At 41.9% G+C, this 20,266-nt stretch overlaps 1 protein-coding gene across 4 annotated transcripts in view; it reads left to right on the top strand.

Moving 5' to 3' along the window:
- The window catches only part of CREB1 (cAMP responsive element binding protein 1), a 342,075-nt gene extending 326,012 nt beyond the window's left edge, over positions 1–16,063 (top strand). For 2 of the 4 annotated variants that reach the window (XM_069225968.1, XM_069225967.1), the window contains one exon: positions 14,522–16,063. In XM_069225968.1, coding sequence (XP_069082069.1) covers positions 14,522–14,666 — 145 coding nt within the window. In that variant the 3' untranslated portion in view covers positions 14,667–16,063. The remainder of the gene's footprint in view (positions 1–14,521) is intronic. The other 2 variants (XM_069225970.1, XM_069225969.1) reach the window with 1 other exon arrangement.
- The last annotated feature ends 4,203 nt before the right edge of the window (positions 16,064–20,266 follow it).

Below are 20,266 nucleotides of genomic sequence, written 5' to 3'. Positions count from 1 at the left end.
CGTGGCATGAGACGCTGCAGATTCACATGCGCCCTCCCACCTCCCCGGGAGCCTGTAGCCGTTTTTAAGTTGAGAAAAATTAGTCTTTAACATTTGTAAATTTGTAAATATATCACTTTTAACCACATTATGTACATACATATTTACTCCATTGCATGGGCACTATTACTATATACACAACTCCTACCTCACCCTCTGCGGGGAAAACAATCTAAGATGGAGTCGACGCCCATGCGCAATGGAGCCGAAAGGGGAGGAGTCCCTCGATCTCGTGACTCGAAAAGACTTCTTTGAAGAAAAACAACTTGTAACACTCCGAGCCCAACACTAGATGGCGGGATGTCCACAGCATGTGAATCTGCAGCGTCTCATGCCACGAACAGATGTATACTGGGTAAGTGACATTTTCCATATATCAATACAAAAGAACATATACATACACATTTCAATGGATTATCTAATATCAACATAGATGATATATAACCAAAATATATTCACATCTATACAGTTAAGCAATCCTAAATCATTTAATTTTATATGTTTCTTTGCTTTCTGTTATGTGATATAATTGCGGTTATTCTTTCCACAGTTCATCAAAAATATACCATCACTCTGTTTGTGGGAGTCTTTATATAATCACTTTGTTTCTCCACAAAGGTAGACATTTAATCAATCCAAAGCAGATACACTATAGGCATTCCTCGCCCAAATTCCAGCGTTCTTCAGATGTATCTTAATCGGCCACCCTTAATATTGAATTTTTCGCGGGTGTTCCAAGCTTCACTTCCCCAGATGCCAATGCAGCTGTGGTGAAGACTCACTAACCCAGCCTTAGTATTGATTACCAAAGTCTCTGAGCCAGCCTTAATAATAATTGCCAACGTGCGTTTCGGTGGACCCCGTAGTATATTAATCCTTTAAACCACCTTCTTCAGGGCCACATATAGAAATGCACCAAAAAACTGGAAATATCTCTGCATAAAAGGTGAAACACATCAATATTTAATTCTGTCAGCTTGTCATTCATTTCTTTGCAACACTTCAGTTTAAATTACACCACTAAGTGGTCACAGCTGTGATGCAATAGGTGTGCAATTCAGAGTCCAAAAGCACATAAATGCCATCACCTTCCTAAAATATAAAAAGCAACAGAGAAGGTTGACACCGATTCAGGGGAACAAAGGGAAAAAAACAAAAATATTTCATGCATAACATAAATTAAACATAAATGTGATTAAAACACCCTGAAACCCAAAGAAAGCAATATACATATGCAGGATCATCACCATTTTCTTTAGCTGCATGGCATATCTCGAGGCATAAATCTTATACACATTTAATGTCCTGAATGACTTCTACGATGGAGCTGAAACACAGAAGAGGTCACGGATAAAACAAAACTCACCATCACAGCACGAATACAAACTTGCGTGTACCCAGATGGACCAAATCACAAAAGTAACGGGGCACTCAGCTCAGAAACAGCCCTAAACCCATCCACGGCTCATTCCAAATTAATATATGTCGAACGCTGTTGCTTGTCTAAACCTTCCAGGAGACCCAATTAAACATATATATTCGGAAGGAGCCGACAAAGACCAAAAAATACGGAATTTACAAATGAGTAGAGTGAACGTAATCTGGGAATCCACATACTAAGGTGTAATGGTTTATAATACACCCAAAATTACACAAGAAAAGGTCCCTAGTTGCAAGGAACAACTCAACTTGGTGGAAACAAAAATAGATAATTCTTTGCACTCTCAGACTTCAGGAATCCCTATAGCCACCTAGAGTGCCACAGTTCATAACCAAGCACCACAGACTCTCATAAAGCAGGATAATACATAAATGCTAATAAATCGCATTCTGCCACGGAATTTCCTCACTCAAACCTTTTTGGCAAGTATCCAAAAAGAAAACCAAAAAAGACTTAGTTTTTTCCTTTTCTTTTCTGCATCTTCTCCTTCCTTCAGTGTAATCTTTTCCAAAATTGTCCATTTAATGTCTTCTTCATTGTGCTTATATTCTGACCAATGGGATGCAAGTGGGGCATTGTGTTTTTGGGTCCTGCACGCTGAACTATGTTCGTAATATCCAAATTTAAATTCTCTTGCTGTTTCGCCCACGTAGCCTAGCTTACATGGGCAAAGGATTAGATATACTGTATTCTTAGGTTCGATGGCATCTGTCGCTGTAGATACACATGTTGTGCATAGCCCGCCATCTGGTGTTGGGTCGGAGTGTTACAAGTTGTTTTTCTTCGAAGAAGTCTTTCGAGTCACGGGACCGAGGGACTCCTCCTCTTTGTCTCCATTGCGCATGGGCGTCGACTCCATCTTCGATTGTTTTCTTTCCGCCATCGGGTTCGGACGTGTTCCTTTCGCTCCGGGTTTCGGAACGGAAAGTTAGCTCAAAATCGGAAAATTACGTCGGTATTGTTGCGTTCGGGATCGGGTTAGATAGCATCGACATCGAAGCGATAACATCTCCGTTGCCCTTCGGGGTAGTTTTCGATCCCCCGTCGGGGCCTGGTCGGCCCGACCGCGTGTGACATCGACGCTGATGGAACGGACCCCGTTCCGATTCTGTCCTAAATGCCACAACAAATACCCATATACAGACCAACATTCGGTCTGTAACCTGTGCCTGTCGCCCGAGCACAGGGAAGAAACTTGTGAGGCCTGTCGTGCGTTCCGGTCCCGAAAAACGCTCTGTGACCGACGAGCCAGAAGACTGCAAATGGCGTCCACGCCGACAGGACAACGAGAATTCGAGGAACAAGAAGAAGTAGAAGCCTTCTCGATCCATGAATCGGACTCGGACGAATTCGACGACCATGAAACAGTGAGTAAGACGTCGAAGATAGCACACAAGAAAACTGACAAGGCCCAGGGGACGCCACTGCCATCAGGCCATGGCTCAACCCATAAAATTGGTGACCGACCATCGGCACCGAAGAAGGCCGAAATAGTGCCGAGATCGTCCGACTCGGGTCGAGACACAGGCACCCAGCCATCTCGGGACCGAGATAGTGCTGCCGACAAAGATCGACGCCGAGATAGCGGAGCCGAAGCTGCTCGACGCAGAGACAGCGGCACCGAGGAGGATCGACGCCGAGAGGGTTCGACTCCGAAAAAGAGAAAAGTCGCCTCGGAGCCGAAAAAGAGCGTGGACATAGTTTCGGTGCCAAAACGACCCGCAACCGAGCCAACTACCGGTTCCTATTCAGAGGAACAATCACTGTCCTCTCAAATGCGAAAGCATAGATTCGAGGAGGAATTACAATCCACCGAGGTGGACCACACTCAAAAACGGATTTTTATACAGAGTGGAACAGGGAAAATAAGCACCCTTCCCCCTATTAGGAGGAAGAGGAGACTTGAATTCCAACAAGAACAAGCACCACAAACAAAACTGGTGAAGAAGGTAACTCCGCCACGCTCTCCTCCACCTGTAGCTCACATTTCACCGGCACAGACTCCGTCACATTCACCGGCTCACACCACCTTAAGCCAAGGTGACCAGGACCAAGATGCTTGGGACTTATACGACGCCCCAGTGTCGGACAACAGTCCAGAGGCGTATCCTACAAAGCCCTCACCACCAGAAGACAGCACAGCATATTCACAAGTGGTGGCTAGAGCAGCAGAGTTCCACAACGTGTATCTACACTCGGAGCCTGTCGAGGATGACTTCCTCTTCAACACCCTCTCTTCCACACATAGCACCTACCAAAGCCTGCCTATGCTCCCAGGAATGCTAAGGCACGCAAAGGACATATTCAAAGAGCCTGTCAAGAGTAGGGCAATAACACCGAGGGTGGAAAAGAAATATAAAGCACCTCCCACAGACCCAGCTTTCATCACCTCACAACTGCCACCAGATTCGGTTGTGGTAGGGGCAGCTCGCAAGAGAGCAAACTCTCACACATCGGGCGATGCACCACCCCCAGATAAGGAGAGCCGCAAGTTCGATGCAGCCGGTAAAAGGGTCGCAGTACAGGCTGCAAACCAGTGGCGCATCGCTAACTCTCAAGCGCTCCTAGCGCGATATGACAGAGCCCACTGGGACGAGATGCAACACCTCATTGAGCATCTACCCACAGAACTACAAAAGAGGGCGAAACAAGTGGTTGAGGAGGGCCAAAACATCTCCAATAACCAGATACGCTCCTCTATGGACGCAGCGGACACAGCAGCAAGAACAATTAACACGGCAGTAACCATACAAAGGCACGTGTGGCTACGAACATCTGGTTTTAAACCAGAGATACAGCAGGCGGTGCTCAATATGCCATTTAATGAGCAACAATTGTTCGGACCTGAAGTGGACACGGCAATTGAGAAGCTAAAAAAGGACACTGACACTGCAAAAGCCATGGGCGCGCTCTACTCCCCGCAGAGCAGAGGCACTTTCAACACCTTCCGCAAGACAACCTTTAGAAGGGGGTTTCGGGGTCAAGCCACACAAGCCAGTACCTCACATTCAACACCGTTCACCTACCAGGGACAGTACCAAAGGGGAGGCTTTCGGGGCCAATACAGAGGAGGACAATTCCCTAGAAGCAGGGGAAAATTTCAAAGCCCCAAAATACCTACAACCAAACAGTGACTCACACGTCACTCATCCCCTCCACACAACACCAGTGGGGGGAAGGATAAGTCAGTATTACCAAGCGTGGGAGAAAATAACAACAGACACTTGGGTCTTAGCAATTATCCAACATGGTTATTGCATAGAATTTCTCCAAATCCCTCCAAACATACCACCAAAATCACAGAATATATCAAAACAACATTCGGACCTCCTAGAAATAGAAGTTCAAGCATTACTGCAAAAGAACGCAATAGAACTGGTACCAGATACGCAAACAAATACAGGGGTTTACTCACTGTACTTTCTAATACCAAAGAAGGACAAAACACTGAGACCAATCCTAGACCTCAGAACACTAAACACATACATCAAATCAGAACACTTTCACATGGTCACGCTACAGGAAGTGTTACCATTGCTAAAGCAACAAGATTACATGACAACCTTAGATCTCAAAGACGCGTATTTCCACATACCAATACATCCGTCGCACAGAAAATACCTAAGGTTCGTATTCAAAGGAATACATTACCAATTCAAAGTATTGCCGTTCGGTTTAACAACTGCACCAAGAGTCTTCACAAAATGCCTAGCAGTAGTGGCTGCACACATCAGAAGGCAGCAAATACACGTATTCCCGTATCTAGACGACTGGCTAATCAAGACCGACTCACTGACAAGGTGCTCACACCACACAGATCAGGTCATACAAACCCTCTACAAACTCGGTTTCACCATCAACTATGCGAAATCACACATTCTGCCGTGCAAAGTACAACAATACCTAGGAGCGACAATAGACACAACGAGGGGAATAGCCACTCCAAGTCCACAAAGGGTTCAAAATTTCCAAAAGATTATACAACGCATGTATCCAACACAAAAAATACAGGCGAAGATGATATTACAACTCCTAGGCATGATGTCCTCATGCATAGCCATTGTCCCGAACGCAAGACTACACATGAGGCCCTTACAACAGTGCCTAGCATCACAATGGTCACAAGCACAGGGTCGCCTTCTAGATCTGGTGTTAATAAACCGCCTAACATACCTCTCGCTTCTATGGTGGAACAATATAAATTTAAACAAAGGGCGGCCTTTCCAAGACCCAGTGCCACAATACGTGATAACAACAGATGCTTCCATGACAGGGTGGGGAGCACACCTCAATCAACACAGCATACAAGGACAATGGGATGTACATCAAAGAAAGCGGCATATAAATCACCTCGAACTACTAGCAGTTTTCCAAGCATTAAAAGCATTTCAACCAATCATAACTCACAAATACATTCTTGTCAAAACGGACAACATGACAACAATGTATTATCTAAACAAACAGGGGGGGACACACTCGACACAGCTGTGCCTTCTGGCACAAAAAATATGGCAATGGGCAATTCACAACCACATTCGCCTAATAGCACAGTTTATTCCAGGGATCCAGAATCAACTTGCAGACAATCTCTCTCGAGATCACCAACAGGTCCACGAATGGGAAATTCACACCCAAATTCTAAACACTTACTTCAAACGTTGGGGAACACCTCAAATAGACTTATTTGCAACAAAGGAGAACGCAAAATGCCAAAACTTGGCATCCAGATACCCACACAGGCAGTCTCAAGGCAATGCCCTATGGAGGGACTGGTCAGGGATATTTGCGTACGCTTTTCCCCCTCTCCCTCTCCTTCCATATCTAGTAAACAAATTGAGTCAAAACAAACTCAAACTCATACTGATAGCACCAACATGGGCAAGGCAACCATGGTACACAACACTGCTAGACCTATCAGTAGTACCCCACGTCAAGTTGCCCAACAGGCCAGATCTGTTAACACAACACAAACAACAGATCAGGCATCCAAACCCAGCATCGCTGAATCTATCAATCTGGCTCCTGAAATCCTAGAATTCGGACACTTAAACCTCACACAAGAATGTATGGAAGTCATAAAGCAAGCTAGAAGACCATCCACTAGACACTGCTATGCAAGCAAATGGAAAAGGTTTGTTTGCTACTGCCATCATAATCAAATTCAACCATTACACGCATCTCCAAAGGATGTAGTGGGTTACTTACTACACTTACAAAAATCGAACCTGGCCTTCTCTTCCATTAAAATACACCTCGCAGCAATATCTGCATACCTGCAGATTACCCATTCAACTTCACTATTTAGGATACCTGTCAATAAAGCGTTTATGGAAGGCCTCAAAAGAATTATACCAAGGACACCACCCGTTCCTTCATGGAACCTCAACATCGTCTTAACAAGACTCATGGGTCCACCCTTTGAACCTATGCATTCTTGCGAAATACAATTCCTAACCTGGAAAGTTGCATTTCTCATCGCCATCACATCTCTAAGAAGAGTAAGTGAAATTCAGGCGTTTACAATACAAGAACCTTTTATCCAACTACACAAAAATAAAGTAGTCCTAAGGACCAATCCTAAATTTTTGCCAAAGGTTATTTCACCGTTCCACCTAAATCAAACGGTAGAGCTACCAGTGTTCTTCCCACATCCAGATTCCATAGCTGAAAGGGCACTACATACATTAGACGTCAAAAGGGCACTAATGTACTACATCGACAGAACTAAAAACATCAGAAAAACTAAACAACTGTTTATTGCATTTCAAAAACCTCACTCAGGAAACCCAATATCGAAACAGGGTATAGCCAGATGGATAGTTAAGTGCATCCAAATCTGCTACCTTAAAGCAAAAAGACAACTGCCCATTACACCAAGGGCACACTCAACCAGAAAGAAAGGCGCTACCATGGCCTTCCTAGGGAATATTCCAATGCACAAAATATGTAAGGCAGCCACATGGTCTACGCCTCACACATTTACCAAGCACTACTGTGTAGACGTGCTATCCGCACAACAAGCCACAGTAGGTCAAGCCGTACTAAGAACCTTATTTCAGACTACTTCCACTCCTACAGGCTGAGCCACCGCTTTTGGGGAGATAACTGCTTACTAGTCTATGCACAACATGTGTATCTACAGCGACAGATGCCATCGAACTGAAAATGTCACTTACCCAGTGTACATCTGTTCGTGGCATCAGTCGCTGAAGATTCACATGTGCCCACCCACCTCCCCGGGAGCCTGTAGCCGTTTGGAAGTTAGCTTCAACTTTGTACATTTGTAAATATATTAAAACTTAAATAGGTACATACTTATTCACTCCATTGCATGGGCACTATTACTAACAAACAACTCCTACCTCACCCTCTGCGGGGAAAACAATCGAAGATGGAGTCGACGCCCATGCGCAATGGAGACAAAGAGGAGGAGTCCCTCGGTCCCGTGACTCGAAAGACTTCTTCGAAGAAAAACAACTTGTAACACTCCGACCCAACACCAGATGGCGGGCTATGCACAACATGTGAATCTTCAGCGACTGATGCCACGAACAGATGTACACTGGGTAAGTGACATTTTCATTCTGCAATTAGTCATACTTTTCAATTGAATATTTCTAGTATTGAAGGTAATCATACTAGATACTATGGCACCCTTTCAGGCTCCACACGTGCCACATTGATGGTTGCCCAAAATCTGTTCTTGACCACAGATGGATTTTTGCACCAGTCCTTTTCAACATTCATATCTAATTTGACCAAAATATTTCTCAAGTTATTGTTTTTTTTTTTTTAAACAAAAAGTGTTTTTTCAAGTGATTCAAGCTCTGATATAGAATTAAGAATGTGCCACTGTGAATTGATTATTTTATGGATTTTGTCATTCATATTTGACTGGCGAATAGAACATACCAATCTGTCATTGACTTTCCTTTTGTTCCTATGGAACATTGCCTGTCAGTCATAGAATGTAGCTCTTTAAAGGGAATCTTTGATGAGTTTAGGGGGGTACCCTCTTAGTAGAAATTTATTTGCTAGAATATCCTAATGTTCCAAAAAATCACTCCTCCGAGTACAATTCCTTCGCACTCAATTGGCTGAATGGAATATTCTTCCTCTGGCTACTTGGATGGTAACTTTCATAATGCAACAATGTATTTCTGGCTGTCAGTTTGACATAAAGTGATACAGAAAGAGCTCCCTCATTACGCATAATGCATAGATCTAAAAATGTAACCTGATTTCAATCACACTTCATTGTGAATTTCAGATTTGTATCACATAAGTTCAACCAAATAAGAAACTCCTGTAGTTGTTCCAATTGCCCTTTCCAAATAAAAAAACACATCATCTATATATCTTGCCCATCTAGTGATGTTTTCATAAAAAGGGGCAACCTCATTATAGATAAATTTAGCTTCAAAGAGTCCTACATAGAGGTTAGCCACACTTGGAGCACATGCCGCTTCTATACTCACACCTTTGATTTGTTGAAACACGATTGAATTGAACTCAAAAAAATTGTTGTAAATGACTGTCTTCAAACAATCTCCAATATATTGTTTTAGAGAATTTGATTGCATATGTTGTAACTTTGTTTCACAACCTCTAGAGATTGTTCTTGTGGGATGTTTGTATATAATGCCTTTTAGTCCATAGTGACCAGAAGCTCGGTGTCTTGATTGATTTGTATACCCTCTATTTTTGAAATGATATGACCTGTGTCCCTGACATAAGAGGGTAGTTCTGCAACCAATGGTTTTAAAAAATTGTCCACATATTTAGACAGACGCTCAATAGCCGAACCTATCATAGATACAATTGGTCGAAGAGGAGGATTAGCTGAATCCTTATGAATTTTGGGTAAACCATATATCACTGGGAGTCGAGTGTTCCTTGGAGTAAGAAATTCAAATACTTTCTTACAAATTACCTCTTGTTGCAATGCTAGCTGGTTTCTTTCCCTAATCCTATTTTTAATCTGCGCTTCTGGATTAAAAAATATTCTCTTTACATTGTAGCATATTGTGCATCTTTGTGATATATTGGTCAGTATCCAAGACTACAATTCCTCCTCCCTTGTCACAGGGTTTGATAACAATCTGCTTGTTGTCTTGTAAATTCTTTTAAGGCAAGTTTTTCATCTTTCTGTAAATTATGACGTGGTTTAGGAATAAACTTCAGTGCTTGGGTCAGCTTTTTGAGAACCACTCTTTCGAAAATTAAAACCTCTTGTCCCAGAGACTCAATCTCCGGAGTAAACTGCGGTACCGGTCGTAGACCGGATTTGTTATTATTCTCTAGAGAAGAGGGCTGTGTTCCAAAGAAGTATTTCTTGAGCCTAATCCTTTTAAAGAGGGCATGTATGTCTTTTAACATATCAAACTTGTTAACATACGAACATGGAACACAAGACAGCCCCTTTAGACAGTACTTTTTCAGTGGAAAAGTCAAGGAATACTGTACTCAGATTGAGTATCGGTATATTATCTACTCTTGCCAGTATTGGTTTCGTCTGGTTTGTAAGAACTGGGCTGGTCGTTCCGAATTTACAAATCTGTTGCTCCGGTTGTAACGGGGTCTCGAAATGCAGTTGTTTCTCAAGTTGCCTAAAGAACGAGTATTTGAAAATGTTTGATCCCCCTGGTTGCTCTGTTTCTAAAGATGACAAATTAATGTGAACTACCCTCACCTTCTGACTCAGAAGTATCAGCAAAGGTAACTACCTTTTTGGATGTCCAATCTGATTTTTCCTGAAATGTCTGATTGGACTGTTTGTAGTAATTTTCTGATAGATAAGGATATGTTCTCTCTATGGTAAAATACCAGATATCCTTCTTTAATTTTTCTGTTTTCCTTTTAATTAGATATTGATAAAATGACTTGAATTCAATAGTTACCTCTTCCAACTTTTTCTTAGCATCCTCTAAAGCATTAGATTGCCTTAACTTCTCTTCTAGTTCTTCTATCTCTTTACACAATAAGGAAACTATTTCTCGTGCTGTCTCAATAATTAACAACATCCAATCTCTTGAACATCTGTTGGAGATAAGTGACCATTTTTCCAAAAAGGCTTTAATTTCTACAAATAAGCCTGCTATATTTCTGACCCTGAGTCCATCGGGGATCACTCCTGCCTTTAAGTACTCTAAAATAAACTCCGCATGAGCTTCAGTTCTACGTGTTTTTTTCTTAAGTTCAAGCAATTTAATCCAATCGTCTTTTAAGTTATTAGTGAGTCTAAACCCCTGTTACGTATTTTGGGAAGGTCCCACAATTCTAGCGAAGTCAGCTTCCGAGAATCCAAATGATTTTATACTCTCCATATGTATACTAACAAAAAACAAATCATGAGAAAAAGAGAAAGAAGAGAAGAGGAAAAGACCCCACCACAAAACAAAATTAATAAATTCTATGATAATAAAGAAAACAAAAATATAACCTCCCAAACAGGACATACGTGCTATGCCTAAGAGAATGGCTGAGTACATGAAGAGGGCATCTAAAAACCAACCTGAAGCCTGCCAAGAACTGTTTTACATGTTCTGATAGGGAAATACTGCCACTTTCACTTTTCACTGTTGCAAGGCCTCTCTCCCATAGGTCAACATTGGGTTTGCCTTTAAATGTCTTTTTAGTGGTTTCTCATTGGGAGCAGATAGAGATAAGGTGTTTGGGGTCTCTGAACTCACAATTTAAAAGTACATATTTTGGGGAAGTTGGTTTTTCGATTGTCTGTTTGAAAATGTCCCTTTTAGAAAGTGGGCATTTTTTTTTTGCTCAACCATTCTGTGCCTCTGCCCGGCAACTGAAGACATGTCTTGGTAAGACTGACAGTTGGGCTGTTTGTAAATTCACTCTGGACAGCGACACAAAGGGAGATGAGCTGTGTCGGGTATAGCCTGATGAATCTTCTGAGCTAAAATGGGAAGGTGGAGCTGACACCTGAACTTGAAAGAGCTGTGCCTGCCCTCACACAAAAGTCTCCAACCCCTTAGTGTGTGCCTGGGGCAAGGCAAGGAAGAGGCAGGGTCTTAAGCACTACAAAGACGTTCCTTTGACGTTTGCCTACGTCAAAGGCAGGAAAGAGTATAAGTATTGGACTGCTGACCCCACAATTTCAGATTACTTCTGGATCAAGAGGCCCCTTTGCCAAGGAGAAGAGCTTGGGGAGGTTGCTGTGCTGGCCTTCTGCTGCTGCTTCTGCCTCAAGAGGGAAAGGATTGGACATCTGCTTTCTGAAATCCTGCTTGTGAAGTTTCTCCAAAGGCTTGGACGGAGCTTGCCTCCTGTTAAGAAGTCTCAGGGACATCAAAGACTTCACCTGCCAGCACCTGGGTACTCTTGCTGAGGACTCTGACTTGCCAGGTGGTGGTAATCCAGTCCATGGGCCCTTGGAAGTGAATTCTGATGAGAAACAAGAAGATCCAGGCACATTGTATCCAGATGACTCCAGAACTGGTGCAGCTGCCTGCAACACGAAGCTGTGGTCATCGCTGGAGTGCGACGACCCCACCAGACTCTGCCGCAGCCTCGCTGAAGTCCCACAACTCTGTGAGTTCCGAGTGCTGTGTCACCGACATCCATGACACTCTACTCCTCTGCAGCGCCTGTAGCCCCGTGGCGTAACTGCAAGCCCATGAGGTTGCTGTAGACGTCTTGACCCGCTGGATTCAATGACCCCAGTGGATCATCAGGAACCAACACCTCGCACCGACGCTGCATCACCTCCCCTGCTCTGCAGTAAGGAACCAGCGCAGCACCAGATCCAGCAATGCCTCACCTCCCTTACTCTGTGCACCGGCTTGTTTCCTCATTTACCAAAAGTACTGTACCTGGGGGTCCGTGTAACTCTGTGACGGGCGCCACCTTCCTCCCGAGTTGCATCGGATTGTTGGGAACTCCTCAGTCAACGATGTTGTGATAGCCAGGTTGAAGCTATAACGTGTTTCTAAGCGTTACATTGAAGTTTAATCTTCGAAAATGTGTATTGTTGCTTGTGTATGTTGGATTTTTGTGGTTTTGGTCTTGTTTTACTCAGATAAATATTAGCTATTTTTTCTAAACTGGTGTTGAGTCCTTTTGTGCTGTTTTCACTGTGTTACTGTGTGTGTTTGTACAAATACTTTACACATTGCCTCTGAGATAAGCCTGACTGCTTGTGCCCAGCCATCCAAGGGGGTGAGCAGGTTATCCTAGGTGTGTACCCTGACTAAAGTGAGGGTCCCTGCTTGGACAGAGTGCAAACTGACTGCCAGCCGGAGACCATATTCCAACAGGGCTACTGACCTGTACGTTTGGGGCATCCAGAGACAGAATATATACAGGGAGTGCAGAATTATTAGGCAAATGAGTATTTTGACCACATCATCCTCTTTATGCATGTTGTCTTACTCCAAGCTGTATAGGCTCGAAAGCCTACTACCAATTAAGCATATTAGGTGATGTGCATCTCTGTAATGAGAAGGGGTGTGGTCTAATGACATCAACACCCTATATCAGGTGTGCATAATTATTAGGCAACTTCCTTTCCTTTGGCAAAATGGGTCAAAAGATGGACTTGACAGGGTCAGAAAAGTCAAAAATAGTGAGATATCTTGCAGAGGGATGCAGCACTCTTAAAATTGCAAAGCTTCTGAAGCGTGATCATCGAACAATCAAGCGTTTCATTAAAAATAGTCAACAGGGTCGCAAGAAGCGTGTGGAAAAACCAAGGCGCAAAATAACTGCCCATGAACTGAGAAAAGTCAAGCGTGCAGCTGCCACGATGCCACTTGCCACCAGTTTGGCCATATTTCAGAGCTGCAACATCACTGGAGTGCCCAAAAGCACAAGGTGTGCAATACTCAGAGACATGGCCAAGGTAAGAAAGGCTGAAAGACGACCACCACTGAACAAGACACACAAGCTGAAACGTCAAGACTGGGCCAAGAAATATCTCAAGACTGATTTGTCTAAGGTTTTATGGACTGATGAAATGAGAGTGAGTCTTGATGGGCCAGATGGATGGGCCCGTGGCTGGATTGGTAAAGGGCAGAGAGCTCCAGTCCGACTCAGACGCCAGCAAGGTGGAGGTGGAGTACTGGTTTGGGCTGGTATCATCAAAGATGAGCTTGTGGGGCCTTTTCGGGTTGAGGATGGAGTCAAGCTCAACTCCCAGTCCTACTGCCAGTTCCTGGAAGACACCTTCTTCAAGCAGTGGTACAGGAGGAAGTCTGCATCCTTCAAGAAAAACATGATTTTCATGCAGGACAATGCTCCATCACACGCGTCCAAGTACTCCACAGCGTGGCTGGCAAGAAAGGGTATACAAGAAGGAAATCTAATAACATGGCCTCCTTGTTCACCTGATCTGAACCCCATTGAGAACCTGTGGTCCATCATCAAATGTGAGATTTACAAGGAGGGAAAACAGTACACCTCTCTGAACAGTGTCTGGGAGGCTGTGGTTGCTGCTGCACGCAATGTTGATGGTGAACAGATCAAAACACTGACAGAATCCATGGATGGCAGGCTTTTGAGTGTCCTTGCAAAGAAAGGTGGCTATATTGGTCACTGATTTGTTTTTGTTTTGTTTTTGAATGTCAGAAATGTATATTTGTGAATGTTGAGATGTTATATTGGTTTCACTGGTAATCATAAATAATTGAAATGGGTATATATTTTTTTTTGTTAAGTTGCCTAATAATTATGCACAGTAATAGTCACCTGCACACACAGATATCCCCCTAACATAGCTAAAACTAAAAACAAACTAAAAACTACTTCCAAAAATATTCAGCTTTGATATTAATGAGTTTTTTGGGTTCATTGAGAACATGGTTGTTGTTCAATAATAGAATTAATCCTCAAAAATACAACTTGCCTAATAATTCTGCACTCCCTGTATATATTAATACACGAAAATTAATTTGAATTGAGCGGTGTGGTTTACTGGTCCACCATGTTTAAAATCAAGTCATATATTAACTTTTCAAATTTAGGTGCATATTCTACATTTAAAATGGTTATTTATTATTGTTTTCATTTTTTCAATTACAGGGAAGCAGCGCGGGAGTGCCGTAGGAAGAAAAAGGAATATGTGAAATGTCTAGAAAACAGAGTGGCTGTGCTTGAAAATCAAAACAAAACTTTAATTGAAGAGTTAAAAGCACTTAAGGACCTTTATTGCCACAAATCTGAATAATATGGATGTTTTTAGCTATTTCATCATGCAAGGTGGGATAGAGACTGGTTTGACCATAACCAGACAAAGTAGACTTTTTATTTTCTACCCATTTTTCTACGTGTAAAACTGCCAGGAGGCACCAGCAGATTAATTCATCTGTGCATTTACATTAAATTGTGAAAAAGAATGCCTGACCTCCACCTTTCCCAACAGTGTGACGTTTCAAAACAAACCAGGTCTCCAATCATGATTACGGGTGTCTGAAGCTCATCACGTCCCAGCACTCCTTTTCAACTGTTAACAGTTTAAATTTTTGCAGAGGTTCTATAAGGCATCTGTTTCAAGGTCGAGAAATTTGAACTCAGCTTGTGAGCGAGCATTGAGCGAGGACGGGATGTTTCAGTTTCTTACAAAAAGCTGTAAATAAAATGTTGTGGTTAACATGGAACAATACCTGGCTAGATCGAAACATTTCATCCGTGACTAAAAAAGTACCCTGTTCAAAGGATATATCCTTTAAAGCGTTTACTTGGAGACTTACATTAGCCAGGACATGGCAAACCACGTTGTGAAGATGGAATCTTTTACTTTCTGAATATAGGAAACTTTCCTACAAAGGGTTTGACTCTGGATGGGAATAAGATAACAAAATGTGGACCATGGACTAGACTCATGTTTATAATGCTCAAAAATAAAAGCAGAAAGTGACGAAAAAGTGTAAAAGCGGAAAGTGACGAAAAAGGTGTAGTTTTTTTAGGTAGCTGAAGATAAGCAAGTACCCAATGCCAGCCAAAGTAGAGAAATTATATGCTTGTTACTGGAGCATTGCACATAAAATGCAGTTAAAGATTTAAAGCACTCCCATTTTTACTTCGCAAAGTTTTGTATGAACTATTTGCCAACATTACCTGTTACGAGATGCATGTACTTTTTCCACTCAAGTTTTCTGTTTGATATTTCCTTGCTGATACATTTCTAAAGTTCTGTCACAGAATTGTCCAGACAACATGATCATGCACACTGCATAGTCAGCAAAGTTGGACAGACTTTACATAACAGATCAAATCAAGAGGAAATCCTGTTTTGATTTAGAAATTCCTGAAACATGCAGAGAGGTTTTGACAGTGCTAGCCAACTGGTTGCTTGTGCATACAAGACATATGTATATATTTATTCCCAATTGGCTAGATTAAATGTACCCCTTTAAATGTTATTGGGATTGGGTTTTATGTCTAACCAATGCCTTTTATGTTGATCTGCACAATTCTCTGGTTATTGGATGCAGCAGCTATTATAATATCACAATCTTCACAGACAATGCAGGGAGGGCGTTTATAGGCATCAGGGCTATGCCACTGATGAGCTGTAACTCACTCCCTCGCTGAACAGTGAAATAAATGTGATGTTGCACTGTCTTTTGGAGCAATATGTTGTGTGTGTGTGTGTGTATAAATGCAAATATGTGAATCAGGGCTTTTTATATCACACGAAACAACAGTTTCATCTTTGAGGAGTAACTCCATCCACGTCATATATGTTCTACTATTGAACAAAATGCAAAAATATAAACAATCACATCAGGTAATACAAAAATAACCTATTTTTCTTTACGTCTGTTGCCACCTTAGTTAACCTTCAGTTTTGAGGGTTTTTTCTGTCATCAGAATCCTTCAGTGGCAGTTTAATATCATGATATTGGGTTACCTTATGTTTAACTATACCGTGTATATTCAAGAAGTGGAAGATTTAGTTGGGAAATAATATTCTGGAAAAAATATGCAAGATGACTGATAAGGTTACAGATTTCAAGGACATTTTTACTAAGAAAGAGTTAATGCTTCTACTAAATGTAGAGTACAGTACTTAAACAGTGGCCTTTAAAATAGTGTCTCAAACATCTCAATGGCTGTGTATTTGTAGTCGTATAATAATTTGTAGTGGAACGCTCAACATGTTTTAAGACTCATTTTGTTGTAATAGGTTGGAAGACATCATTAAGGACATGGCAAGTCAGGTGAACTGGAGTGGGATTTAAGTAGGTTACCAGTAGAGATATCAGTGGAGCAGGCAACAACATTTTGATGACAGTTGCTTTTGTGCTGAATAAGAAGCAAGTCAGTGGGGTTATTGGAGTATCTTGATTATTGTATTTTTTTCTGGGTCTAACTTGTGTGTTCGTACATTCGACTTCATTTAAAGCACCTGTCAATCAAATCCCAATCCCCTGTTGCTTTGTCTTCCTTATACGTGCATGTTTGGAGCATGTGGTGTGGTGGATAACTTGCTTTTCACTATTGTGCCTTCCAGTGTTAGGTTCAGAATATTAAAACTTGCTTACTTTGACGTTTGAATTTCAGGTCCTAATGTAGCTCATGAACATAAAGCTGAACCCGACAATGTATCCCCATGCATGCTCCATTTTAGGTTTTCTTTCCACCACCACTGACTTTCGGTGCTTAGTTTTTGAACCTGCATTGCGACCAGAACATCAATATTTTAGGCACCGCAATCCATGCTCTGCTCCTAAAAACAGCAAAGTTGCTCAGCATGACAGTATTTCAAGGGTAAATTGACTATACATAACTGCTGTGAAAATAAATGGGGTTCCTACACTTATATGGCGTTGGAAAAGCAAGACACATTTTCTTTTGGGTGTATGATGTCAACAAGGAGGGTCTTAGCTGACTCATTCAATATCTCTGCTCTGGCCACCGAAAGCCTCCTCTGAGGCATGAGCTTTGGTCCTGAGAAATAACTTTCACACTGAAGGGCGATCATCCTCGAAATGCAGTTTTGAAAGGCATACTTTCGTTGAAGCAGTCTTCAGAACCAGATAAGCATTCTCCCAATCACACAGCATCTTTTGTCAGGAAGACTGAGTGATTACCCCCTGGAGGGCAGGAAGACAAGGGGCAACATCTTTATTATACACACAAAACATTATCCCAGCTCCATCCAATAGGGTTCACCATCAATGTCAAAATGTCCCATCTGCGTCCTCTGCAGTCTCAAACTATGTGGAGGAATCCCAAAACACCGTTTTAGCTCGGGCTTTCCCAACATTGGAGAGAGTACAGGGATTTCAGGAACTGATTAAAATTTTCTAGTCATCACAATGTCTGACAAGGAGAATGGTGATGAAGCTTTTGGGTGTGAGGGTTTTGTGCCTAGAGCTCATTCTCAGTGTACTTCTACACATGCAGTTGTAACGTGTCTGGTGTCCCAAGTAGCTGCAAAATGGGAATTATTATCATTTTATGTAGACTGCAAACTGCTATGTTGGAACACATGTAATCATATAAGGCAGTTCTTTGCAGATCCTTAGAGACTCTTATTTTTCACCATGGGCATCTCTCTTTAGGGATGGGGAGTCTAGTATTGCTTATTTCACTGTTCCTGTAAAATGGACCAGTGCAGAACAATTGCTGAATGCGTGTTAGAGGTAAAAGCAGTATTTCTTGCTCTTTTGGCTTTTCAAAAACACCTGTAGGGTAAACCAGATTTGCACAGCAATATTGAAAACAGGCCCTTAGTTTGTAAATAGAGGGAAATATTCTTTACTTCCGTCACTGATCCCTCACCAGATGTGGCACTAGGCACTCAGATATCAAATTCACCTTCAAGTAGAACAATTTCCAGACACAGAAGAAGTTTTGCCAAAACACACAAGTGGGAAATGAACATCAGAATTCTCAAGCCATACATGCAAAGGTGAGGCACACCAGATAGATCTTTTTGCCACACTTCAAAACATGAAACACCCAAGCTTCCCATCCAGGTTTCCGCACACCCAGACCCAATTGAATGATTTGTAGATAAATTGGTCAATTTCCATCTCTTCCACTGTTGTGAACAGTGGTGCACAAAATCCAGAGTCATTAGCAATCATCTTTCTTTGTCCAACATAGGCCAGACAGGTATGGTACTCAGTTGTTTAAAATGTTGACACAGTGGCTTCGCAAACTCACTGTATGGCAGACTTGCTAACAGTGCACAACAGCCAAAATTACTGTCCTAGTCTTCAGTCCCTTAATAAAGTAATTTCGCTTCTGCAGTCGTAGTTGAATTAGGTTAACAATATTTACTGTCAAGTTTAGGACTAGTCACTTTAAGATACGTCTGCACTCTGCATAGACCTGTTATGTAGCAAAGTGAAAATGGTGTGTCCATTACTGTAAACGAAATTCTATACCTCCACTTAAACTAAGTCCTTCTCACAGCTTAACATTTTTATGTTCTTAAAGAAGCAGGCCTAGCCTACGCTTTCATTTAAATTAATCTATCAAAAATAGCTGCTGATTTTACAAAACACACACTTGGGTAAGTTCCAGTTATCAAAGCAATAATTGACAAAGGCTAATCCACCAAGTTCATGCATATACCCAGCTGGAATCCTAATACTATCCTAAGTAGATGTGTGGACCCATCCTTTGAACCACCTCACACATGCTCAGTGCAGGAGTTACCTTCGGAAGTTACATTTTCTAGTTACAATCACTTCTCTTTTGAAGAGCTAACAGACAAGTGCGCTCTTTTATTCAAAATCACAAATAACAACTGGTCTTACACTCCAGGCTTTCTCCCAAAGGTAGCATCGCCTTTTCAACTTAAACGATAGAACTACCAAAATCCTTCCGAATCTTAGCTGGGCAGAAAGCACAATAAAGTCTCTAGATGTCATTCACTCATCTACTACATTAACCGAACCAAATCCATACTCAAGTGTCTTTTGGTTTCTTGCACAGTTGGATACGTCTATTTCAGAAGAGAGTATAGCCAGATGGATTGTATACATGTTTATGTTTGTGCAGACAGCTTTTGGAAAGTCCATATGCGTATTCTTCATGAAAAAAGCTGCCACCATGTCCTTCTTCCACAACATAACATTATTAGATATTTGTACAGCATGGCCACGTGCACACACATTCATAGAACGTTATTAGATGGACATTCATGCAGGAAAAACAAGTTAAGTGGGTCAGATTGTTCCAATTTAAGAAAACTACATCTACTTTCTGTCTACCTCAGTCTTGTGGAAAATAGGCACTACTTTGAAGTTGATTCAAAGCCTCTAATCTGCAATAACATACTGCAAACGGAAAAGGCCATTTTGCTGTAACCAAGGTGCAACTTGTTGTAGATGCACATGTACCGTCCATCTCCTCTGTGGTTGGAAAATATAGGAATTGCTAAATTGCTTCACTGAGCACTTTGATTTTTTATATTGTACATACACAACACCTTCTCTGAAGGGGAAAATGCAATCATTTAAAACGTATTCTGCTTGCTGATGCATTGTGGGGTTTCCCTATGTGATCACGAGTCACTGTCAAAACTGGAACTCAGTTTTAAATGTAAACAGGTTGTAGTAGTCTGAACTCAACACATTGCAGGAAATGGCACATTTGATGCTACAGCAAGCTACAAATAGTTGATTACAGGTAAGTACATTTTTCCTTAGTGGCCATCCCCTCAGAAATGTACTTATGCCGTAGTTTTGTCCGCACAAGCTGCCTTTCCAGAGGCCAGACAATCATGTACAAGATAATAATCTTTAGGAGACTGAAGTAAAACGAGAAGAAAAGAGCTATTATGGTTTCAGTGCTGCATTCTGCTGA

Source organism: Pleurodeles waltl, chromosome 3_1 (assembly GCF_031143425.1).
Source record: "Pleurodeles waltl isolate 20211129_DDA chromosome 3_1, aPleWal1.hap1.20221129, whole genome shotgun sequence".
In the NCBI taxonomy this organism is placed as follows: Eukaryota; Metazoa; Chordata; class Amphibia; order Caudata; family Salamandridae; genus Pleurodeles; species Pleurodeles waltl.
Note: the sequence above shows the minus strand (reverse complement) of the source record. Positions and strands in the feature narration are given on the sequence as shown.